General features: G+C 35.7%; 1 protein-coding gene across 2 annotated transcripts in view; it reads left to right on the top strand.

The window, feature by feature from the left end:
• RGPD4 (RANBP2 like and GRIP domain containing 4) overlaps positions 1–20,645 on the top strand; it is a 38,921-nt gene that overhangs the window by 14,453 nt on the left and 3,823 nt on the right. Inside the window, exons 14-25 of one of the 2 annotated variants that reach the window (XM_070943229.1) lie at positions 146–283; positions 368–514; positions 1,353–1,529; positions 1,610–1,693; positions 2,956–3,091; positions 6,782–6,879; positions 7,096–11,578; positions 13,138–13,215; positions 16,662–16,826; positions 18,244–18,330; positions 19,126–19,322; positions 19,808–20,075. In XM_070943229.1, the coding sequence (XP_070799330.1) occupies positions 146–283; positions 368–514; positions 1,353–1,529; positions 1,610–1,693; positions 2,956–3,091; positions 6,782–6,879; positions 7,096–11,578; positions 13,138–13,215; positions 16,662–16,826; positions 18,244–18,330; positions 19,126–19,322; positions 19,808–20,075 (6,058 nt within the window). The remainder of the gene's footprint in view (positions 1–145; positions 284–367; positions 515–1,352; positions 1,530–1,609; positions 1,694–2,955; positions 3,092–6,781; positions 6,880–7,095; positions 11,579–13,137; positions 13,216–16,661; positions 16,827–18,243; positions 18,331–19,125; positions 19,323–19,807; positions 20,076–20,645) is intronic. The other variant, XM_070943230.1, reaches the window with a different exon arrangement.

Here is a 20,645-nt window from a genome sequence, read left to right as displayed (position 1 = left end):
TGACTGGTCAACTGGTCTAGGACTGCCTGTACACACTGGAGTGACTGTTTTTTAGGTATCACCAAGTTACCATAGTTAGACATTTATAAAACATTTGTATAATGAGAAATTGTTTAGGTAAAACTAACAAATTAGTTTTCCTTAGCTTTCTCAGGTTGAAGAATATCAAGAAGAAGCACGTATAGCATTTGCTATTTTGGATGCTGTTGATGGTAAAACAGATGATGCTACACATGCATTTGAAGCTATTAAAAATGTTGTTGCATATTGGAATCTTGCTTTGGTAAGTATGAATTTCTAAATGGGATCTCTCTCTGCCCTTCCTTATGAATGACATACAAAATGACAATCTCTTTTGGTTTGATAGATTTTCCAGAGGAAAGCTGAAGAGATAGAAAATGATGGTCTGTCACCAGAAGAACAAGAAGAAGGCAGGAAATATTTGAAAAAAAGTAGGGATTATCTCCTAAAAATAATTGATGAGAGCTGCATGGATTCATCTGTCGTTGAAAAGGTTCATGATTTAGTTTAGTTTTTTAAAAGAATTCTTAGGGATATCTATGTGGGAACTTTTTAGGTTTGATGACTTAGTAGGCATAGCTGTAGCTTACTAAAAGAGGCTATAATCTATGGAATATATGGAAACTCAAGAAACTGAGTACAAAGATGGATGGCATTTGAGCCCCAACACGTATTCCTTTGAACTAAATTTCCTGCTCAAATGGAAGCCCTCTTCCCATAAAGACACCAGTTACTTTTCTCAGAGCTTCTTACCCCATCAGGTTTGTTTCTTCAACACCACACAAGAACAACTCCATTTTGTGATAATCTCTTCCAAGATCACATAGTCAACCTATCTGTTTTAGGCTCATCCCAGGCTTTTAAAAAAAAACAAACAATTTTAGTAGAGCTTCTTACATGCATCCTTTCAGTTCTGTACATCTCTTGAATTCCAGTGCTTTTCCAAGATTGTCCAGTGGTCCTATCCTCAACCCACTCTGAGGTGACTTGACTTCTAATTTACTGGATGCTTTGACATTTTGCTTGGGTCACACATAATAACCCATGATGATACTTTTGGATCAAAGAGATGTGAGAATTATGATTTATAAATTATCCTAGAAGAAGTTTCAAATCATACTAAAAAAACCTGAATGGTGTAAATTAGAATATTTGCACTTTATAAAAAAACTCTCTGGTTTAAGTGTCTATGATCAGCTAAATTAATGCAGTGAGGTAGAAAATTGTAAAATCAGACATGCTTTAATCAAAGCAGAACATAATTTCTTCAGTTACAGAGTTATATATCCAATGAATCTAAAATCAGACATATACTATAATTTCCCCCCTAGTTACCTGTATCCATCAGGACAGTTAAGGAGATGCTGGAAGGCATAATGCAGGATCTTGGAGATAATGGAGAAGAAAGGAGTCTTGTGAATAATTTGAGCCACCTTGTGGAATCAGAAGTGAAACATTCTACGCCGTCATCCACAGCATTTTCATTATCTCCAAGTAAAAGTTACAAGGTATGTCAAACTCATGTTTGAAAGCTCTTGTATTTTCATTAGTTTGATTAGTTTAATTGGTTTAACAATTGTTTTTTCAGTTCTCTCCCAAAACTCCCCCTCGCTGGGTCGAGGACCAGAAGTCTCTGCTGCAGATGATTTGTCAGCAAGTGGAGTCCATTAAGGTAAACCAAACAACTGTACACTAAGCATAAGTTGTAAGTTTTGTTCTAGGACAGCCGTGTGGTACTTTAATGTTATCAGGCAGAATTGAGATGGGTGTCAAAAATCCCAAAAGATGATATGCAAACAATTATAATACTATCCTACAACACTTATGATTCCTGAATGAAGAAAGAAAGAACATTTATTTTAAAATTACTAGATGAATTATTTAGAAGAAGCAGCTCTTACTAATCTGATTCAAATATAATCAGATTTTGATTACAAAATTTAACTAATATTAATATTTTGCTGGGCAGATAATTATGATAGTAATCCTTTTTAACAATTGATTTGCAGTTAGGTTTATTAGTATTAGTGCTACTGAACTTGATTCCCTAGACCAATACCATACAGGTGAAACAGCACTATCCATGTTCAAGAGATAGGAATATCTGCAAGCTTGGTGGCTCCCCATGGTACATTTTATGGGTAATTTTTTTCTAATATGGAAACTATGGAATAGTGACTGAATTAGTTGAAAAAGGAAGCAGGGAGAAGTTGCTGATGCAGAGTTATCTATAGCGATGCAAATCCCACTGTTTCAAAATGTTACTTGCTGGTGGATGGAGAGCCTGGCTAGAAAAGAAGTCAAGGAATTCAGAGTGGATGTAGAAGAAGGAGAAGGAGGATGTAGAAGGGAGATATGTGTTCATGCTCCTTTTGGTAGGCTCCAATTCTGAAAAAAATGAGCAAAAGATAATAGAATGGGGAGAATGAGATGAATACAAATTATCATTGATTGATTAGATCACTCTCTGACTTGCATTATGGAAGAAAGGCTGTATTTCACACAAAATTGATAACATCATTTTGCTGTTCAGTATACCTTGTTCCTGTTTAGTTGTGGCTTTAAAATGCTCAAATTTGGGTCTAGGAACCCTTAAATATTGTAAAGTGTAAAGGTAAAGCTATACAAAGGTAGGATTAGGAGAAGAGCTGCCTGTTGCCCCTGAAATTCCCTTTTTGAAGCCTGAATTGATCTGGCCAGCTAGACATTTTCAATATAAAGCAACCTTTTTAATAGCAACATTTTGTGTTGAATTCCACTTTTTATTTTTTCATGATCCATGATTCAGCACCATAGCATTAATGAAAATTTTACCTCCCTAAAGAAGGATGTATTAGCATATATATGCACTGATTTCCTTTTTCTATTGTATTATGATTTTTTGAAAATACATTGGTGTTAGGATCACTGATGTCAGCCCTCTGCTTTTTCTAGCATGAAATGCAAGAAATGAAACTTAACAACTCTAACACAAATCTGTCTAATCGGTGGCCAGCTGAAAGCTATGCAACAGAGACAATGCCAGATGGGTATCAGGGAGCACAAAACTTTCATGGAGCACCATTAACTGGTACGTGTATGATGAAAATAAAGAATATTACTGGGACTAGTAACAGTAGTGTTATATGTACCCACAACAGGACCAATTTATTTAGTAGGAGTGGCTAGTATTGAAATACACACTATTAATCTTGGGGAGAAAAAAAATGGACTCATTTTGAGTGGGATGAAATACAGTGAGGCCTCTCTCACCATTCAAGAAGCACTTGGTAGCTATGTGGAATAAACAATTTAGAATTTTTAGATGGAGAATACCTTGTTTCCCCAAAATAAGACATCCCCTGATAATAAACCCAACCGGGCTTTTGAGCGTATGGCAATAAGGCCAAGCACTTATTTCAGGTTTCAAAAAAATATAAGACGGGGTCTTATTTTTGGGGAAACAAATGAAATTATGAAATATAATTTATTAAGGCACTTAGAAAACCCTCAGAAATGAAAGAGTAGAAGGAATTATACACATTCATCTTCAGCCAAGGATGCAAAAATTGTTTAAACACACGTAAAAGAATCAGCAGCGAATGTCCGTGACTGACTTTTTAAAGTCTGGGAGGAATTTTCTCTTGGTATTAGGTTTAAGCTTCCATTTGGTTATTTATGGGTACCACTTGGGTGGTTTCTTTTTTATTAGCAGTAATCTTAAATTTCTATTATAGTGGGAATTGCCTATTAGGGTACCATTAACGGTATTTTTCTTATGGTTGCCAGTAAGATCAAGGTAGGATTTGAATTGGGCTTCCTTGAGGTTTCAGGTTCATTTTGGTGTGAAGGTTAACTTTCAGATAAGTTTGTATGATTGCTGGTCATCTCAGATTTACATCATAAAGAGATTCTTTGGCAAAGTAATATCTGAGGGTAAGGATGAGAATAGTGTTAGGAGCTTTATTGAGGTCTATAGTTCATTTTGCTGTGAAGGTTACATTTATAGTGGTGGATGGTAATTTTAAAATCATGTTACAACAGGGACAGTTTTCTTTAAGAAGCTTTAGGGTAAACGTGCTTTGCAATTAGGGTTAAATTAGTATTGACCTTAAAATTCCTTGAAATCTGTAGCTATGTTTTACAAGATGATTAATTTTATTAATGTTTACAAATGGCAACTTTGCATTCATATTACTATAGGTTTTGCTTGCTATAGAATTTTTTATTTTATTTTAATGGATAGAAGTTATGGCCTAACTGTAGATCTTTCCTTGAGGGTTAGGGTTAGGTGCATAGTCACATTTAATGGAGCTATTAATTTACCAGTGAGTTTTTATCATTATTGCTAATCTGATAGTCATCTTCCCATGGGGAATGCTTCCAAGGTAACTTTGAGGTGGGAAAAAAATCCGTTTTCAATAAGTGTCAGTAAGGTTAATGTTGGCTGCTGTGAACTGTGGGTAATTAAATTTGGAGTGAAGGTTAGTTTTACGATATATTTTTATGGTTATCACCAGTCTTAAATTCATCTTGCAGTGGGGAATTCTATCTGAGAGCACAGCCAATTTACAAACTTTATTTTGACGTTAAAGTTAGTGTAAACTTCCTTGAGATCTGTAGTTCATTTGATTTGAGGGTTAGCTTTAGAATAGAATAGAATAATAATAGAATAGAATAGAATTAGAATTAGAATTAGAATTAGAATTAGAATTAGAATTAGAATTAGAATTAGAATTAGAATTAGAATTAGAATTAGAATTAGAATAGAATAGAATAGAATTTTTTATTGGCCAAGAGTGATTGGACACACAAGGAATTTGTCTTGGTGCATATGCTCTCAGTGTACATAAAAAAAAAGATATGTTCATCAAGAATCATAAGGTGCAACACTTAATGATAGTCATAGGGTACAAACAAGCAATCAGGAAACCATATCAATATAAATCGTAAAGATACAAGCAACAAAATTACAGTAATACAGTCCTAAGTGGAAGGAGATGGGTGGTGGAAATGATGAGAAGATTAATAGTAGTGCAGACTTAGTAAATAGTTTGACAGTGTTGAGGGAATTATTTGTTTAGCAGAGTTATGGTATTCGGGGAAAAACTGTTCTTGTGTCTAGTTGTTCTGGTGTGCAGTGCTCTATAGCGTCGTTTTTAAGGGTAGGCGTTGAAACAGTTTATGTCCAGGATGTGAGGGGTCTGTAAATATTTTCACAGCTCTCTTTTTGACTCATGCAGAATACAGGTCCTCAATGGAAGGCAGGTTGGTAGCAAAACTCAACTTACATTGAGTTTTCTGGTTAATGGTAGACTTAAATTCATGTTTCAGCAGGCAGCGCTTTCTGAGAGAACCCATTGAATATATTTCTTTTGCTGTTAGGATTAGATGTCCTTAAGGTCTAAGGTTAAATTTAATGGAACAGTTAATTTTTTTGGTCAATTTTAATGATTAGTCCAATCTTACGTTTGCATTAAAGGTATTGTATGCTTGCTCTGAACATTTTATGATAATTCTTATGTCATAAGTATGGAAGTAATAATTGTGGTTAGAATTAAATTTAATGATACTGTTAGGTTTTGGGTTAATTGTTATCGTACTTGGTAGTCATATTCCTATTGTCTCCATTGTATCTTTTAGGTAAAGAATTGTTTCTTGGCTAGGCTTCCCTGAGGTTCAAAATAACACTTAATAGATAGCTTTATGATCAGTATTTATTAGTATAAAAAGTCTTAAATTTTTCATATTATGATATTGTTGCTGAAAATTTTTAACTTTTAATACTTTTAACTTTTAATAAATGTTAAATATTGTATTTAAAGTTGAAGAATTAAAAGTTATGACTACATTAGACTTCCTAGAGGTTGATGGTTCCGTTTATGTGAAATTTAGACTAGTAAAAAACCAAAGAAACCTTACTGAAGAATCTAAATGACCCTGAATATCTCCTGATATCTCCCTGACATATCTTATTTTCCCTTGTTGGATGGGCCTTTGGGAATGTTGATAGTTTAAATTGCTGATGTTGAGGTTCTGGATCAGGCATAGAGGAATAGACTGTTAATCAAAAAGTTGATTAGAAATTATTCTCAGCTTGGTAATATACTCAAGGTCAATTGGTCTCTTTATGAAAACTTTGCCACCTCACATTTTAGGGCTTTTACTCATTTAACTCCTACTCTCTGGAATTGATTTCTCCCTTGAGTAACCTGTAGAATTCAATTTTTTTTTTAAAAAAAAGCTTAGTTTTAAAAAATCTCTTAAAATGCTTCTTTTTGCAAAACCTTTGAGAAACTGAAGAAATCTTTTCTATTTTTTTTACTATTTATTGTAGGCTAATACTGAATTTATGCTTTATATTATTTTTAAAAATGTGCATAAATTATTTATATCATAATACTGGTTTATACTGTATATAATTTTGATTTATCTTTATTGTGCTTTATCATAATGGCACACTAAATAAAATTCCTGTATTATTAAAACGTTCTAGGAAGATGTCATTGAAGACTGATAATGAATGACATCCCAACAATGAAGAATTTTAATTGGATAATAGTTTGTTCAGAAGGGGGTTTTATTAAAATAATTTATTTAGGGATAAGAGGAATTTAAGAAAGTTTCAATTTACTGAAATTTTAATCTTAAAATCTAGTTTAAAAATGATCAGAAGTGCAAAGTATTAGACTATGCCATTGTATTATGGCATGAAATAGTAACAGTAAAATTGCAGGGAAATTTATAAATTTTCTAACTCTGATATTTTCTGTGTGTTCAGTTGCTACTACAGGACCATCAGTCTATTACAACCCATCACCAGCATATAATTCTCAGTATCTTCTACGACCAGCAGCAACCAATGTGACTCCCACAAAGGTAATGTTCAGTATTTCTGGAAAGGGAGGTAAGCTTCCAATTGTATTTTCATCTTTTAAAAGTTGAGGCAGTTACATAGTTTGCAAAACACAGTAGAAATTAGCAATATTGAAAAAAATAATGAAAACAAAGCAATTATTATTTTTTAAAAAAATTAGTATTCAGTGTTTCATAAAGAATGCATTGAACCTAACACTGAGCTTTGTTCTTTTTTAGGCTCCTGTGTATGCCATGAATAGACTTACACCCCAGCAACATATATATACATATCAACAGCCCATGCATACTCCTCCACTGCAGAATACATCTGCTTGTATGTTTTCACAGGATATGTATGGTGCACCACTGCGTTTTGATTCTTCTGCAACTGGAATTTTGTCTCCACGAGGCAATGAAGACTACTACAATTATAGTGTGCCACCAACAAGCACAAATCCACCCCTCCCCGAACCAGGCTACTTTACAAAACCTTCCACAGCACCTCCTGTTTCCAGATCTGCAGAAACAAAGGTGATAGAATTTGGGAAGTCAAACTTCGGACAGCCTCCTGTATCAGCAGATGGAACAAAACCTTCATTAATAACTTCTACCCAGCCAACCACTTTTAAATTTAATTCTAATTTCAAATCTAATGATGGAGATTTCACTTTTTCATCGCCTCAAGTTGTAGGACAGCCCCATAATGCAAACTACAACAACAGTGACAGCCTGTTGGGTCTTTTGACATCAGATAAACCCATCAAAGAGGATCGATATTCAGGACAGAAACCACCTGCTGAATATGTCACAGGACAGCGCAACATATTCAGTTTTGGCAGTAAAAATTCTTCTGGTGTTTCATTAACAGATAAAATGGGACATACTCAATTGAAGCCCTCTGGATTTGGCAAGGATGATACGTTCGGTTGTCAAGAACCTGGCAAGCCTGTATTTGGAACGCCAAACTTAGATGGAGCAAACAGAAGTCATGAAACAGATGGTGGCAGTGTCCACGGTGGTGGTGATGAAGAAGATGATGGTCCCCATTTTGAACCTGTTGTCCCACTGCCTGACAAGATTGAAGTAAAAACAGGTGAAGAAGATGAAGAAGAGATCTTCTGTAACAGAGCAAAACTTTTCCGTTTTGACAGTGAATGCCGAGAATGGAAAGAAAGAGGTGTTGGTAATGTCAAAATTCTGAGACATAAAATAACAGGCAAAATTCGACTACTTATGAGACGAGAACAGGTGCTAAAAATTTGTGCAAATCATTATATAAATCCTGATATGACTTTGAAACCAAATGCCGGGTCAGACAAATCTTTTGTATGGCATGCTTTGGACTATGCAGATGAATTGCCAAAACCTGAGCAACTTGCCATTAGATTTAAAACTCCAGAAGAAGCAATCCTTTTCAAGCATAAATTTCAGGAAGCACAAAATAGTTTGAAAGGTGCTGGATCAGATCTTGGTCGGCAAGTGGTTCCGAACATTAGGTCATCAAGAGAAACTGCTACACAGGATAGGAAAGAGCCTGGTAAAGCTGAAACTGGATTCCTGAATGCTGGATTTCACTTCAAGAGCGGGGGGACCTCCTTCAGTGGTAGCTCTCAGGTTCCTAATCTTGACATTAACAGCACAGCAAAAAATACCAATGCCAGGAACACTTTCTCAATTACATCAGGTGGAACTACACCAACATCCTTTTCATTTGGGAAAGATGTTTCTGGAACACACACAACGTATGGCTTTGGAGAGCAGTTCATGTTGAAGAAAGACCAGTGGGAATGTAGCACATGTTTAGTTAGGAATAAAATAACGTCACAAACGTGTGTCGCATGCCTGTCTCCAAACCCAACTAATTGGGAAGCCCAGGCTGTACTTCCAGAAGAATCATCTGCATCTTTAAAGCCTGGCAGTGAGGGAGCACAGAATACATTTGGACCCATTTCTACTACCGTGGAGAACCAGTGGGAATGCAAGAATTGTTCTCGAAAAAATGAAGCAAGTGCTTCTCATTGTATTAGCTGCAAGAGTCCCAGTGGAATCAGCACTCCAACGTTTGGTTCACAAACCACATTCAAATTTGGCCAAACGGATACTTCAAAAGATACTTCAGAAGTTCCACAGAGTGGCTTTGGGGATGCTTTTATGAAGAAGGAAGGACAATGGGACTGTGGTATATGTTTAGTACGAAATGAAGGCTCTTTGCTAACTTGTGCAGCTTGTCAGGCTCCAAATCCCTCTTGTGATGCTGCCCCTCTGTCTGCTAATGGCCCACCAGCTGCTTTTGGCTTTAAGAGCAAGTTATCTGAATCTGCTGGCAAACCACAACAGACAGGTTTTAAATGTGAAATATCAGGCAAGACTTTTAAATTTGGCTTTCCCACAGAGCAAGAAAAGTCTCCCTTTCCATTCCAGGTTCCTGCTACTACTGAGCCAAAGGCTATAAAAGGAGGGTTTAATTTTTCAATGCCTATCCCACCAGGAGAATTTAAATTTGGTATTCAGGACTCTAGTAAAGAGGTTGCAAATGCTGAACAAAATAAAGAAGTTAATGTCTTTAAAAGTATTGATGAGAAAGAGAATATCGGTGAGAAAGAGGATATCGGTGAGAAAGAGACGGAAACACAGTTGCCCAGTGCATGTAACAAACCAAGCAGTGATTTGGTTTTTGGTCATCAGAGCAATACTTTCACTTTTGCTGATCTTGCCAAATCAGGTGAAGGATTTAAGTTTGGTCAAAAAGATCCTAATTTTAAGGGCTTCACAGGTGCAGGTGAAAAACTCTTTTCTTCTCAGATTTCTAAAATGTCTTCCAAGCTTAATACTTCTGCTGACCTTGAAAAAGATGATGATGCATATAAAACGGAAGATAGTGACGATATTCATTTTGAACCTGTTGTTCAGATGCCTGAGAAAGTGGAACTTGTGACTGGAGAAGAGGATGAGAAGGTACTGTATTCACAAAGAGTGAAACTGTTCAGGTTTGATGCAGAAATTAAGCAGTGGAAAGAGCGTGGCGTGGGGAACTTGAAAATCCTTAAGAATGAAGTTAATGGTAAACTCCGGATGCTCATGAGGCGTGAACAAGTATTGAAGGTTTGTGCAAATCACTGGATCACAACTACTATGAATCTGAAACCTCTCTCTGGCTCAGACAAAGCATGGATGTGGCTGGCTAATGACTTCTCTGACGGGGATGCAAAGCTAGAGCAATTGGCAGCTAAATTCAAATTTTCAGAACAGGCTGAGGAATTCAGACTGAAATTTGAAGAATGTCAAAGACTGTTGCTGGATATACCACTTCAAACCCCACACAAACTTGTAGATACTGGAAAGACAGCTGAGCTGATACAAAAAGCAGAAGAAATGAAAAGTGGGCTGAAAGATCTTAAAACCTTCCTTACAGATGATAAAACTAAACTCACAGATGAAGAGAAAACTTTAGTGTCTTCTTCTAACAGTTCTGATCTAGTTATAAAACCACATGCTGAAAGTACTGGACCTACATTAGAGTGGGACAACTATGACTTGCGTGGAGAAGCTCTGGATGATAGTACTGACAGTTCAGTGTATTCAATGCCTCGGGCAAGTAGCCCTGTGAGGAAAAATCTATTTAGATTTGGAGAGTCTACCACAGGATTTAACTTCAGTTTCAAATCCGCACTAAGTCCTTCAAAATCTCCTTCCAAACAGAATCAGAGTAGGATTTCTGTTGGTACAGATGAAGAGTCTGATGTCACCCAAGAAGATGAAAGAGATGGTCCATATTTTGAACCAATTATACCTTTACCTGACCTTGTGGAAGTAACAAGTGGTGAAGAAAATGAGCAAGTAGTCTTTAGTCACCGAGCTAAATTATATAGATACGATAAAGATGCTCACCAATGGAAAGAGAGGGGCATTGGGGATATAAAGATCTTACAGAACTATGACACTAAACAGGTTCGTGTAGTTATGAGAAGGGACCAGGTGTTAAAGCTTTGTGCCAACCATAGAATAACCCCCAATATGAACATCCAGCAAATGAAAGGTGCAGAGCGAGCCTGGGTGTGGACTGCATGTGACTTTGCTGAAGGGGAAAGAAAGATGGAGCTCTTCGCTGTCCGATTTAAACTTCAGGATGTTGCTGATTCATTTAAGAACATTTTTGAGGAAGCAAAACATGCTCAAGAAAAAGACATATTAATCACACCACTCTCTTCCCGTACTAACACCCCAAAAGAATCTCCCTGTGGAAAGATTGCTGTTGCAGTATTGGAAGAAACCACCAGGGAGAGAACTGATTTAAAGGAGGCTGAAGAAACAGTTGTCGAACCTGCAGAGACTTCAGCAGTAGTTGAGGGCACAGCCGAGATGCCAACGAAAGCTGTTGTTTCCCCTCCTAAATTTGTATTTGGCTCGGAGTCTGTTAAAACTATATTTAATAACAAAAAATCAAAGCCTTTTACATTTGGAAACACATCAGCAACAGGATCACTCTTTGGTTTCAGTTTTAATGCCCCTCCCAAGAGCAAAAGTGATGATTCAGTGTGTCAGACCATGAATGCAAAAAAATCAGATAGCTCACAGGATGCTATGGCTTGCAGACATGCAGAACATCAAGAAAGTAGTAATGCTGCTGATTGGAAGCCCCCAGAAAGCCAAGGTGAAACCCCAGTGGCTACCTCAAAAGCAGAAGCGGTTTCTAACTTTTCATTCAAAATACTAGAAAAAGGTAAGCATTTCTTGAATTGTAGTTTATTTACAAACTGCAGCTGAAGTCTTTGAATACAGTATATATTTTTGTATCACCTGCCTTTAAAAAATTATGATGCTTTATCAAAGCACTTTTTTTACTAAACCTGCAATGCTAAACTAAAAATGTTTCTGTTAGAGGTAGATTTCTATAATTGTCTTTAGATTCTTTTTGATTCCTACAATTACATCTTTGGGTATGGTTTTAGATGCTATTATTTGACTGCTTTTTTATTTCTTGAAAAATCAAAACAGACGAATCATTTTAAGTAATTAATGAAATTGCCTAAAAATTTAAATGTATTTGTTATATACATTTCTCATAGATGTTTTTCTGTAATTTAATTTTAGAGATACAGATGCAGTTGAATTGCAGCTATTAGCACATAATTCCCAGGTTATATCCAGACTTTATTCTCTTCATTTGATTCCCAAAAAAGCCACCTTTAAGGATTAAGGAGCCTCAAGAAAGGCCTAGTATGGTAGGGGCAAGAATCAGAAAATTGAATAGAGGTTATCACATTTTACATAATATATCTTGCTTTAAACCATATTACAGTTTGTTAAGTTTGGGATTTGCATTTTGTATAAATCCACCCATTATATTTTATATACAAGTCTGTAACATTTAATTGGGTGAAATAGTGCATCATAGGGCAACAATTTTTGAACCAAGGTACCTAAGTTTAGAGAACGTGTCCAAAATCTGGGACCCATGACTCTGTACATTTGAAATTTGGCAAATTTGTGATCACTTCAGTGTTGCTATGCTGCTGCCCAAAGGTTATACCAGTCCCTCCATCAGTTGCTGGAAATCACGTACACCTGTTCCATCCTAGCCCTCTGGAGGCAGGTAGACCAGTGTGTGATCAGGCCAGCAGGAAGTTAAAAGTTGCTTCCACTGCTTTTTTGCTCTTGGTCAATCTGTTTCTCTGTTTAGTAAAAAAATATATCTGAAATGATGACCTAACGGGTAGTAAACTGTAATTGATTTAGTCAAAGCATTGTATGTGAATATAGTAATTATGACTTACTGATAAACAGCATCAGCATAGAGCAGGGGTGTCAAACTCACGGTGTCACGGCTGCATCACGTGACATATCAGGACTTTTCCCCTCCTTTCCCTAAACTGGGTGTGGGCATGGCCAGCGCGTGACGCATCCAGCCCATGGGTCAGGAGTTTGATAGCCCTGGCATAGAGTATATGAGCTCTTCCAGCTGTTATTTTCAGTGACAATAGAAAGTAGAATCAGCATTTTCATCTAATCAATTCAGTTGTTTGATGACTGTAATGATTAAAAAAAACTTAATAGAAATTTTTAAAAAGATATAGAGAACAAATGATTAAAGACTTGCAGAACTGCAAATTTTGCTTTAAGTTTGTAACTACTGCAGTTATAAATATAAAAATAACAATGCAATTCTTGTTGAGTGTTGTAAACATGCAATATTACTGTCATTTTTAATTATTCATCAGTGTCCATTTCTCCTTTAGTAATGGTAACTCAGTACTTATATTAATACAATTTATTTTTTAGGATTTAATTTTAGTCTTTTTAAATCTAACCCAATGGCCTTTTGGACGAGTTCATCCCCCTCTCAATCCAGTAGTGAAGGTATTTACAATGAATGAAGTGGTGCATCACTTCTTGGAAATCACTGACAGCTTTCAAATTCTCATCAAATAACTTATTTTAACAGTATGGAAACAGAAAGATTAACATGCACGTTGAAGAAAAATAGATTGCATTGATTTGTGATATAAAGGCTGATTCTTTAAATACTTATTGTTTAGTTCTTTTATCTTCTATGCACTTACCTACTGGCTTTCAATTGTTGCTTGACTTATGATGATAAAAATTTAGTAAGGGTGCTTGCTGGTCTTGATGGAAGGTAGAAGGAACTTGAGAGAATTGTTGTATTATCCTTTTAAAGTGAATTTTGATGATGGGAGTGTATTGTATTAACATATAAGGGGTTTCTCTTTTCCAAAATGCTTTCCAGAAGATTTGGCTTATTTATGAACAAGCACGACTACCAAAGTACCAATTGTCCACAATCTTTGTTTTTAATTCTATTTTTTTTTCTTTAGTATTTCAAAGCTGCTACCTTTTCATCAAATTTAAAAAATGCCGTGTTAAGAAAAACAAAAAACAAAACATTTTCATTACAGATACAATATCTTCAGTCCAAACTGGCCCGTAGATTAACAGAAGGATTTCTTCTATTTAGTGAAAGAGTTATCGATAGAAGAGAGGTTCCCATGATAGAGAGCACCAAGAGAAGAGAATATCTGTAGCTCAGGATTGAACTGTGGAGCCCTTGGTGCTCTCTGCTTGCAATATTTCATTACCTGTCTTGGGGTGAAGAAAGGAGGAAATCTTCTCAAGAGGAAAGCCACATCCCCACCAATACTGATAGGGCAAGCTACTGTATATTAACAGGAAGCAAACCCCACTCTCAGTAGCATTGATGATGTTACCTAGTTGGGTAATATCGAACAATCAAACTCAGAAAGCAGCAAGGACTCCACAATAGAAAGCAGTAAGGAAGAGATTGCTTCCTTCTGTAATTTCTTATTCTATTTTTCATAGGTTCTTCATATTCCAGAGGAGATTGTTAGCAGGTGGTAATAGCATAGGAAACTTCTGGTAAATATTTGCTTCACAGTCATCTTATAAATAGAATTTTATAGGTCTTTAAATCCAAGCCAAAAATTCTATAAATGCTAACATTCAAATTTTCTAAATTTATTTGAAACAATTTTTTTCATACTAGTTTTCTCCATTATCAGAACAGAGAACTTTTTGGAACCTTCAATGCTATTTACATGTTTTGCAAACTTACGCTTTCCTTGCAACCGATCCCCACATGTTTGTGCATGTATGCAATGCATGCAGAGATAAGTAGAGAGATACATACATATACTGGAGTCACGCAATTGGAAACAGAAGTAAATTTCATTTGTATTTAAAAATAATTGTGAAGTTGCCACATGTCTTGATTAATTTTTCAGCTTAAAAATAGAATTATTAAAAAGCAAAAGCTCAGAGGCTTAGATTTTATTAAAGTTGAATCTAATTCATTTAGGGTTTTCTTTTTACTAAAGCACTTTGCATAAAAATATACATCCTGGAATCCTTAATTCTACATTTCTGTTACAATTCTGCAACATTCAGTCCTATCACCTATTCAGGATTTGGTTAGCATTTTTGGTGGAAACACACTCATTGATACAGTAAGCAGGCATGAAGGTACTTTGCCGTTGTTTTTTTCCTGAAGCTAAGAGAGAGTGACTGGCCCAAAATCATTGAGCTGCCTTCATGCCTAAGGGAGACTAGAACTCATAGTTTCTGATTTCTAGTCTAATGCCTTTCAATACTAATCCAAACTGGGTTTCTAATCACTGGTGTTTTTTCCCCTCTTTTACCACCTTCTCTTCACTCATAGGTGGGTACGTGCAAGAAGAAAAGCAAAAGGAGACAGATTTTTTTCAGTGCTGTTTTGCTTTGGAAACAGGCCAAGAGAGTTGATTAATCCAATCGATCCTGCTTATATATCACAGATGACTGCAACTATAGACAATTTAAATAAAAGTAGTTTTACTCTTCTGTGGAATCTATTTTGTGCTCTGGTCTTGTCAGGCTCCAAAAACCAAGAAAGACATGCTTCTAAGCCATTTTCCTTTATTGTTGCTCGCCTATAGACAGAAATATTGCCAAACTACTAAAGCAGGCTACTTGCAATACAAATCATATATTCTGAAAATTAATAGTGAAAATTAATAATATTCCTCTTACCACACAAACTACAGTATCTAAACTTTGCTGTCTTTTGCTCTTCTGGAATGCATACCGTCCCTCCTGGGAATCCTGACTACATTCCACTAGAGGTCTGCCTTGTAGAGCTGACAGTTCTTAGACCCTGAATTGAATAAACTACTTTTTTAGGTTCTAATTACATTAATACTGTTCAGTGAGAACTATGTCAACCTCTTCCTTTTTAAAATTGGTGGAATATTTAATCTCTGATCAAATCTTGTCCCTAATTAGTCCTGGTCCTGAGAATTTATACATAAAATAGTGATACCTAAAATTAATTTGAAAATTTAGAATGAGCTCTACCATAAAACCTTCTGTCACAGGAAATTTGTTAGTTTATTGCGACTTTTATGTTGCAAATCTAAATAGGATTCTGAGCTCCTCTCACATTGCAGTGGAAAAGAAAAAATTACCATACTGTCAATGAAGAGCAGCAATAGCACTCGGAATCCATAAGAGAGTTCTTACCACAAGAAATCTTTAATAATTTTAATTTCATTAAAATAAATTGAATTCCAAATAGCCAAATGAACATAAAATTTAAGAGTTCAGACCTTGTTTTCCATAGGAGAGGAAAGATATAGAGTCTAAGAACAGAACAGAGCCAGTATGCTGAATGCTAGGAAAAGGAAAGAGAAGAATAGAGCATGGAAGTCTTGGAAACAAAACCCCCTTATCCTTTATTCTCAGTGTGTTCCCCCGAAGAAGAAAATATGCCAATTCTAAATCAAGCTGTAAAAGCGGAGGGTGGTGGGATGGGACCCTGAAGGTAAAATGGTCTAAAGTTGTGTACATGTGTTAACATTCTTTAGATTTTAAAACCAGTGCCAAAAGTCTTATAAAAATTAGTGGAGTAGTAACTTTAATATTTTACAAGTTTCATCTCTGAACGATTTATTTATTTTCGTTGAACTTCCTAGAGAAGTGTTTTGAAACAAAGTGCAGAGCCACATGAAGTTACTTTTAGGTTTTGGATTTCAGCCTGTTATCACTCAAAATGCTGTTGAATTGTTCTGTTGTCTTTAAAGGAATGGGAGAGAATTAACGTGTTTGAATACAGTTGTCTAATGAGAAGCATGGCATGATTTTGTCCTATGTTCTTGGCTGGAAATAAGTTCTTATATTAACTAAGCTTTCCTTCTTTCCGAATGATATGAAGTATATTGATTTGTACATGTGCTGGTATTGTAATTTCTGACGTCTGACTTGCTGAAGAAATTAATTTGTAACTTATTTTACAGTTGAGATTAAGAAGGAACCAAATACAATCCCATCAGATGATGTATTGATTGTGTATGAGTTAACACCAACCCCTGATCAAAGAGCTCTTGCAGAATCCCTTAAATTACCTCCAACATTCTTCTGCTATAAGAATAAACCTGGGTATCTGAGTGAAGATGAAGATGGTAAGGAAGATTTCTTGAAAATTATTTGTCTTTTACAAGATCCAAGAATAAGAAAGGATAAAGCCTTGATCAATTCAACAAGGTTTTGTTTATTCTCATGCTTTTCTGCATCAATTTGTTCTTCAAAAGAAAGTTACCTGAAGATTTGGGGTGAAAATGATAATACTTGCCCCATTCTTCCTCTGCCTCTCTTAAATGAGATAAAAGACAAATTCTAAATTATACACCATCAAACAGAATCTGATCATTCAATTTGCTAGGCTGGCCTAAGTGCCAGATTTTGGGAAGTGTGATGAGCATAAGAAAGTGTGAATCTGGTTCCAGAGGTCTGTGGAACCTTGAAATTTATTGTGGCTTTGCACTTTCTGGGTGCAGATCTATAGCACAATAATAGCTTTCTTTTCAAGAGGGAAGAGCATGAGCTTGTTTCAAGTCTGATCATATACAGGTTGAGAAAGCTAATGCACCTCCCTTGCAGCTCAAGCTGAAAAGGAATGTTAGAAGTGTCTGGAAATCTTTCCATGTCATAAAAACTCTTGAATGCTGGTCATACTTTTTTTTTCCTGCAGAAAGTTCAAGGACAAGGATTTGTCCGTTGGAAGTAAAGAACCTTGACAAATAAAATTGTTTTGAACTGTTAGAGAGCCAGCCTTTCATTTTAAGAAAGCAGAAACCATATCACAACTCTCCCACCCATCAAAATTTTAAAACAAAACTACATTCACAAGATAATTTGTCTTTAACTCAATTGATCTTGGCCCTCCTTATTTCTTGTCCTCTTTAAACTTTGTTTCATAAAGCTTGCCACTTGGTTGACATTTAATATCACATATTATATCATACATATTGGAGCCAGTTTTGCTAGTGATTAAAAGCATCCAGACTAGAAGACAGGAGGCTGTGAGTTCTAGTCCTGCCTTAGAAATGAAAGCCAGTTGGATGACTTTGTGCCAGTAACTGTCTCTCAGCCCAGTTCACCTCACAGACTTGTAATTGTGAAGGCAAATAGGAGGAGGAAGGACTATGTTCACAGCTTTGAATTATTTATAAAAGTAATAAAAGCAGGAAATAAACAAAATGGACTGCCCTCTGTCAGAAATGGCATAGGGTCTCCTGCTTGGGCGGAGGGTTGGACCAAATTATTTACCAGGTCACTTCCAACTTTTAATCTGTTACAGCCAGTCAAATTTTGTTTTTCTATTTCTATTTTTGAGGAAAACGCAAATAGTGATAAGACTGTAAGTCTATCTGAGGGTTCTCCTTTCCAAAGTTCTTGGGCTTTCTTTGTTGCTGTGATTCCATTTTTATGTACAACAAATACTACCATGTGTTGCTGATTTTGTTTAAAGTGATGGTTTGCATGTAAACTTCAGTTGCAAGTTGTATCACTCTCTGGTTATTTGTTTTCATATTTTAGATGAAGACTATGAAACAGCTGTCAGAAGGCTTAATGGAAAATTGTATTTAGAAGAACCTAAAGAGAACTCAGAAATAACGAATACAAGTAAAGAATACTAATCTAATCTAATTATTAATTTTATAGTTTCTTAGAACAAATTAGGGAAGAAATTTTGAACTCTTCTGATAATTTTATGCTAGAGCACAGATTTTCAGAATGAAATGGCAATTGGAAACTTAAGAAAAAGGAAAATTTAAAGTTATTGTAACTTTAATCTTATGGAATCTATAAACTTAGAGAATCTTATTCCACATCCATTCAGATGCGGAAAGAGGAATGGTTAGGTTTGAATTCCAGAACTTCTAAGAATTGGCCAGAATTTCCATTGTACTCTTAAACTGTATGGGGAAAAGACCCCTCAGATTTGGACAATTCCGCAACAAGAGCTCTTCGCCAACTGCAGTTGTTGTTAAAATAACTTTATTGTTCAGAATGTAGCAGTACAGAAGGACTCTGTTACTAATATTTTAGACTTTGTGATCCTTAGGAGTTATGAGTTCTGGATTCCAAAATTATGTTTCAGGCAGTTTTGTTTGACTACTGAAGGTCATTACAACTGAATATGTTGATGCCTCCGCCTTAGGCTGAATCTGTATTGTTTCTTAAGTGTCTCTTATTTGTTACCATAAATGAGATACAAAATTTTCTGTTCTTAAAAGAAGTTTTATCTTGATTTCCATGAAAGTTCCAGATGTTCCTGTCTGCTCACATTGTTTCCAAAGTATTTGTCACTATGTTAGTTTGACTCTTATGTAAGAGCTTTCTCCAATTTACTTAGCATATTTAGAAGCTTTATTTTATTATTCTACTTTGCTGATATTTTCTATATTATCTGTTCAGGTGCTGTGGGACATATTGATCCAGAGACTAGGAATGAAACTATTGTTGTTTGGGAAAAGAAACCAACTCCTAAGGAAAAAGCTAAAGCAGAAGCTCTAAAGTTGCCTCCAACTTTTCTCTGTGGCATTAACAGTGACACTGATGAAGACAATGATAACTTAGAAGAGACAGAACTTAGAAAAACTCAAGAGACAAAAGTAAGTAACAGAAGAATTGGGTATTTATTTTTTTTTACATGTTGAATGTAAACTAGAATCTTCCGTATTCTTCTGCTAACTCAATAATTGGTTATTTACTAACATTACATTGAACAGCATAGAGAATTCTTATGGTGTGACTTGCAAAAGCTCAAAACACAGTAATCCTTAGGATATTATCTTTCTTCTGTTGCATCTGGGTAGGTTCATTTGCACAAGATAATTCTCAGCCTTTTTCAGTGCTTATTCTGATTGTGGAACTACTTTGTTTATGGATAACAGTTTGGATTTTGTAACCGTTTAAATTCTTTTTTACTAATGTAGGGATGTAATATGAAGCCAAGATAATTGGTTTTGTACACACTTTCATTACCTGAACCATGCCTGTGTTTCAAGTGTTATCTGATGAAGTTACCTAAAGAACCTTCAGGTACATGTTACATTTAAAAAACACCAATAAAAACAAATGTGGTTTCAATTTTCAGGAATCTCAGGCAGAAGAAATAACTACTTCAATTGACGATGTGTGTTCTGGTAAGGAAGGAGGACCAGATGTAGCCTGCAGTATTAATAAAGCATCAGATTCTACACCCAACCCTATGTATACTACATGGGATACATCAAGAACAGATAGTGATTCTACTCCTGAAACTACACAGAGCTTTCAGAATTTATTAGGAACAGATGACAAACCTGTTGATTTATCAAATAAGAAGGAAAGTGATTCCAGTTCTGAAGCCTCTGTAAATCAAGGTATACTTGTCTATTTGAGTATGAAATGTCAAATGTTCTATGCTACACAAAAATAAAAAACTGTTAACTGTAAACATAATTCCAAATTCATTAAAAGTCAGTGTCCATGGAAGTCAAAGGGTTTTAATGGGAGCATAATTTGCTTGTTCAGATAGTAGTATGTATTTTATGCATGCCTAATGCTTTAGTAGTATCCTGAGTAGTCCTTGACTTACTTACAATTGGGACAGGAATTTTGGTTGTAAGTCATCGTGGTTGTAAGTCGAGGCACCATGTGACTGGACCCGATTTTCTACTGTTTTTATATCAGTCATTAAGTGTATCACATAGACACTGGCAAAAAAACCCGCAGGAAGTCAGCAAAAAGTGGTCATGTAATTGCAACAACCAGTCATAAATGCAATTCAGTTGCCAGCCACCCAAAATGAAGTCATGTGACGGGAGGGGAAGTTTTATGACAGCTGGAACTCTTTTCTAGGCTGTAAAGCAACCTTCCCACGGTCATTGTAACTTCAAACAATCATTAATGAACTGGTCATAAATTGAGGATACCTGTATCTGCACTTTGGC

The sequence above is a fragment of the Pituophis catenifer genome, unplaced genomic scaffold (assembly GCF_029215685.1).
Source record: "Pituophis catenifer annectens isolate HBS135680 unplaced genomic scaffold, rPitCat1.0.hap2 SCAF_4, whole genome shotgun sequence".
Lineage (NCBI taxonomy): Eukaryota > Metazoa > Chordata > Lepidosauria > Squamata > Colubridae > Pituophis > Pituophis catenifer.
Note: the sequence above shows the minus strand (reverse complement) of the source record. Positions and strands in the feature narration are given on the sequence as shown.